The sequence below is a fragment of the Rosa rugosa genome, chromosome 3 (genome assembly GCF_958449725.1).
Source record: "Rosa rugosa chromosome 3, drRosRugo1.1, whole genome shotgun sequence".
Lineage (NCBI taxonomy): Eukaryota > Viridiplantae > Streptophyta > Magnoliopsida > Rosales > Rosaceae > Rosa > Rosa rugosa.
In genome coordinates this window covers 29,486,166-29,491,299 of record NC_084822.1, presented here as the reverse complement: position 1 = coordinate 29,491,299, position 5,134 = coordinate 29,486,166, and the positions used below count along the sequence as shown (strand labels likewise).

The 5,134-nt window shown below is 36.8% G+C and overlaps 1 protein-coding gene across 1 annotated transcript; it reads left to right on the top strand.

The window, feature by feature from the left end:
- On the top strand, positions 1 to 1,323 carry LOC133737527 (uncharacterized). Its single transcript, XM_062165063.1, has 3 exons — positions 1 to 721; positions 1,008 to 1,078; positions 1,291 to 1,323. The coding sequence occupies exons 1-3, from the start codon at positions 142 to 144 to the stop codon at positions 1,321 to 1,323; spliced, it is 684 nt and encodes a 227-aa protein (XP_062021047.1). The 5' UTR covers positions 1 to 141.
- Positions 1,324 to 5,134: the final 3,811 nt, after the last annotated feature.

Below are 5,134 nucleotides of genomic sequence, written 5' to 3'. Positions count from 1 at the left end.
CTTTGATTCGCAACAGGCTATATTTATCTGGGTTTGAGTTGTTCTTGTGTAGACAATCATATATGTATCTGGATCTGAGTAAATATCTTGCTTTTGGGCATCATTTGTTGATGGGTTGATTGCATAACTGCTATTTCTAGTATGAGCTGTTCAAACTTACGTGATCTTGGTACTTTGGTTACTGGAAATCCTGGCTTCATTGACTACAGAGTGGCTCCTCTGTCAAAATTTGGGAACTACTCATGTCAAAACACAAGTGGAGGACCAAGGATAACTCTTAGGTGCAATAGTTGTCAACCAATTCAAGACAATATGTATATTTCCTGGCAGTTCATTGATCTTCCTGATAATCCTGCTGCTGCTGTTGGATTTCAGTTCAATCTTACTGCAAGGAGTCATGCTAATAAAAGACATCTGAGTTTTGTTAGTGGAACCCTAGAGAATGGAAGTACTTTGGATGATAGACCAGTTACATTCAGAGGGAGTAATACAAATATATTGAAATTCAGTTTATTTCCACGAATATACCATAATCTACATGATCTAAGGCTCATCCAACCTTTGTTTCATGTGTTTGTACTGGGTTCATTCTTTAATGACACAAGTCAGCTCCAAGCATCCCTTCAAAGGCCTAAGGATGGAATACTTAACACCACATTGTACATCAACTTCCTCTCTGGCTACATTGTGGAGATAGATAAGCAAAATATTATGGGTCCTGGTAGGAAACATGTGCTTCCCTTAAGTAAACAAGATCCATCCTTTCAGTATGTTCTATGTTAATTCTACCCATAGTAACCTGCAATTTTTGTGGTTCTGTTTGTTTTTATTTGATCTTTACTTCTCCTTTTCTGCTGTTGCAATCTTTCCTTAATCCCAATATGCCAACAGATGATTTTCTTGTTGCCACATGTCTCAGTTGAAGTTCAGTTTTTAATTTATGTAATGTTATTGCTCTCTTTATTTGTATGTTACGATCTAATTTTTTCTTCTACCTTAAAATGCAGTGAGCTTCCTTGCTGATCTTGGCGGCTTGTATTGCATCTCCATTGGCATATTTTTCTACCTTCTGGTGCAAGTATGATACTTGACCCTCAAAGTTTTGCTTTGTTCTTCATCACTATTTTCATGCTTACGAAAAGTTTCAAAGGACACATAATGGAAAAATCTTAGGTTGCAACCAAAATGAAGATAATGTCAATAGGGCAACCAAAATCTTTGATTGTTTTCTCAAAACCAAAAACCCAAAAATCATTGTCTTCTTTATTTCTTTTGTTTCTGTTTTCACAGGTTTCTGTGCTCTATTTTCTTTTCATTAATTAGCATAGCAAATGATCTCCAAAATCCTTAAAAATTTACCAGTATCCAGTTTAGTGTGTCAGCTTCATGTCTATAAAGTTTTATTTAAATCGGAGTAGCTTAGGTTAGGTTTTTATTCTCGTTTTGGTTTCTGGTCAGAGTCATAGTTAATCTGTTTTGTGTTCATTAGATTAGTTGTTATTCAATCTTTCTGTGGGTAATGACCCATGTTATTAACTTGTATTTATTTGGTGTTGTTTTTAGACCTGTAAATGGACCGGATTTTGATCCGGACCCGCTCTAGATCCGTGACTATTGGACGGGTTTGGATCGAAAGTTTTGATCCGTTGATCCGTTAATGATCCGAATCCGTTAACCCGTTTATTTAACGGATCAAATACGGATCTAGGTCGATCCGATCCGTTAATGATCCGGCCCGTTTTTGTAATAATAAAATATTATTTTTTATTAATATATTATTATTTTTTAAAAAATATAAAATATAAAATATGAAAAATTTCTAATACAATTTTTTTTGCAGAAATCTAAGGGACAGTCTATCACCCAAGATTCCAAAAAGCATTAAGAATTTTGATAATGTAATTTTACTTTTGGTGATACTTTTCATGTTGTTTTAATATTTTATTAATATCTTATGAGGTATCATGATATAAATTTAATATTACTATTTAAAATTTTAAAATATTTGAAATTATAACGGGTCGGATTAGCGGATCGGGTATCCGTTAACCCGGTGGATACGGATTTGGATCGAGCTATCAACGATCCGCCGGGTTAACGGAGCGGGTTTGGATCGAATTTTTTTTTTTAAGTAAACGGATTTGGATTTAGGTCGATCCGGTCCATTTACAGGTCTAGTTGTTTTATTAATATGATCTTTGCTTCAACCTGAATTGGGTTCTTGCCTAATTGCATTTGTGGATGTGGATTTTGTTATTGAAGGTATGCTTTGGATGTGAATGTGGAGAGGGCAAAAGATGTTCTCATGCATGCATAAAAGGCTATTGCATATGGCACATGACCCTGCCACTAGATCTTTTGGCTGAAATGTTAACCTTTATGGGTAATGAAACTGATTTATATAAACAAATATAATTTTCTGGGTAGTGTGAACTAGCAATAATTGCAAATGTGTCAAGGTTTCCTTTTCATAAATTTAACTCATAATGTTTATTATCGCTGCCTTATGTAGTGGCCACTTGGGTTATTATTTAGAAGTAATGGTGCCCAGACATGTAAACTATGTGCTTCGATGCAGGTTCGTCATGATATTCCTATATAACTTCTGTAAAAGTTGTTGTAATGCCAGAGAAGCTCTCCTGCTGTTCCTGGACGAACTCATATTTTTTTTGTTTTATCTGTTGTAACAGATGAAATGCAATGATGTTTTCTTTTGGTTGAAGTACATAGCACAAATTGATAAGCATTTTACGATCAAGGGCTTTTGCGTTATTTTTTTTATATGATTTCATAGTTTATCAGTCCCAAGTGTATGTAAACTATTTCATTGACTTGTGTCAATCTACTTTTTATAAGAGCTTTAGTATTTGATCATGATACTCTCAATACCTTGACAGTTTATTAATTGCATCTGCTTTTCTTTCCTTGCAGTGATTTTGCTTACAACTATCTTAGTGGTACAATACTAAAGGAATGGGCTTCAAGCTTGCAGTGATTTTGCTTACAACTATCTTGGGAGATCGACCAAATTGTATTCTTTTTTATTATCATGTAAAGCTCATGAAAAATGCTTGTTAAGCTAATAAAATAGATATAGGCACTTGGGCAAGCTTAATTCCTGTGTAAATGTTAGGATGAATACTGCTGATGGAATGAAATGGTTTTTGGAATCAAGGATATGTTGTTCAATTGTACAGAATGTATATCTTCTTTTCTATCTCAGACAATTCAATACCAATCGCAAACCATTGTCTAACAAACGAACATAAAGAAAAAAGAAAGAAAAAACTGTTGTCTGAAGCAATGACACACAATAGCTTTAATAGTTTTTCTGTTGTCTTGTTCAAAGTCAGTCAATAGTTTTCAATCACATTGCTGATCTACAAGCTTCATTCAGACAACAGTTTTTGTACAAATCAATGTTCTCTAAATATTCATTACACGTCAACATTCTTCCAGGGTCTGCCAACTAAAATTACTTTGCACAAGAGTTCCGGTACCAATTGCTGTTGTTCTTCGTGGTATTCAGACAACAGACGGTGTAGTAGCTGCTGTTGTAGTAAACTTTGTCAGACGACAGTTTTGTGGTATTGTCTGATTCATGTATCAGACGGCATTGAGATAGACAACACACTACTACAGAAAATGAATCAGACGACACCTCTCATACGACGCTACACTGTTTTCCGTGGTGTGAATTATTTCTCATTATTGAGACGACGGTTGTAAAATTTCCGTCTTCTAATATGAATTCAACCAACAGGTGTTTTTCATACTGGAATTATGTATTGCTTCAGAAGACGTTTATAAATGGAAGCGTGGTGTGAAGTTAAATTATTAGAGAGGCGGCAAGTTTCGCACCAATTGGCACCACTTAAATTTCCTCAGCATGTAGTGTTTATATGACGGTTACTTTAAAACTGTGGTGTGAATCTATAGATTTGTAAGTCAAAACATGTTCACTGACATTCCCACCAACATTTCCCTCCATTCTCTCCCCCCAAATCTATTTCCCTCTCACCAGGCAGCATGAGGAGGCAAAATTGAAAATTTTGAAGTGCCATTCAGACGACACTTATATGTAAAACCATTGTCTGATGGCTTGTACATATGCATCGACTAATTGCTTATACATGTGTCCATGCCAAATGAGCCCATTTAGACAAAATATACTTAAGAAAAAACGAAAAAAACAAAGCCCTAGAAGAAAGCGGCATTCACTCCACAACTACCCCCGACACTGAGAGACCCTTACAAACGCCTGCCCTTTCTTCGACATACCCCGACCTCTCTCTTCTTCACAAACCCTGACCTCTCTCTCTCCTCGACAAACCCTTTCTCGATAGATCCCAACCCTATCCCTTCTTCGACAAACCCCAACCAAAACTGTCTCTCTCTTCAACAAACCTCGACCAAAACCATCTCTGCCTCTAGCGATCTGGGCAGCGCTCTGGTTACTCGATCTGGGAAGTAGTGAAGGGGAAGAAAACCTAATGGGTAGCCTCTAGGGTTCTTCAGATCTTTCGCCGAAGGTGGTTATTGCTTTCAGGTGGAGTTGAATCAGAGAAAGAAGACCTCGAATTGCCAGGGTTCGAAATCGGAGTCGGATTAATTAGGGTTAGGGATTTGCGTCGATTTTGGACAGGCTTCAGGATTTTGATTCGAAATTCAGCTATGGGTAACTGGGATTTGAATTTTGTGGTCTCAGTATTGGATTCGAACGTACATTGGAGCTGTGGATTTGAGATTGAAGGCAAAAATGTCAAAATTTGGGCCAAGAAGGTAACTAAGTTGCTACTACTTCAATTAAGAGATCAATAGTGGTTTTGGCTTTACCATCTTCTGCGATTGCGAAATGTGGGCTTGGCTTTGGGGGTTTTGGTCCTGGCGAGGCTCGTCCACCATCTATTCGCAGCAGGCATGACTATGGGAGGCTGCATTGAACAGACTGAGGATGTTGCTTATAGGATCACTGCTAAGGCCTCGGATGTTGCGCATACTATGTATGATGTTCTTAATTATGTGAGTTGAGTCTTTCAATTTTCGAATGGCTGGGTGTGTTATTTGTTATGTGGTTTTTTTTTTTTTTTTTTTTTTGTGAAAATGACAGACTGTTGTACCCAATGCTCTGCAG

What these genes read in the sequence shown, in the direction of transcription:
- LOC133737527 (XM_062165063.1), top strand. Translation starts at nt 142, where the DNA reads ATGAGCTGTTCAAACTTACGTGATCTTGGTACTTTGGTTACTGGAAAT. An exon ending in GCAAAATATTATGGGTCCTG is followed by an intron (nt 722 to 1,007) that starts GTAGGAAACATG and finishes CTTAAAATGCAG; the next exon opens with TGAGCTTCCTTGCTGATCTT. An exon ending in TTTTCTACCTTCTGGTGCAA is followed by an intron (nt 1,079 to 1,290) that starts GTATGATACTTG and finishes CTGTTTTCACAG; the next exon opens with GTTTCTGTGCTCTATTTTCT.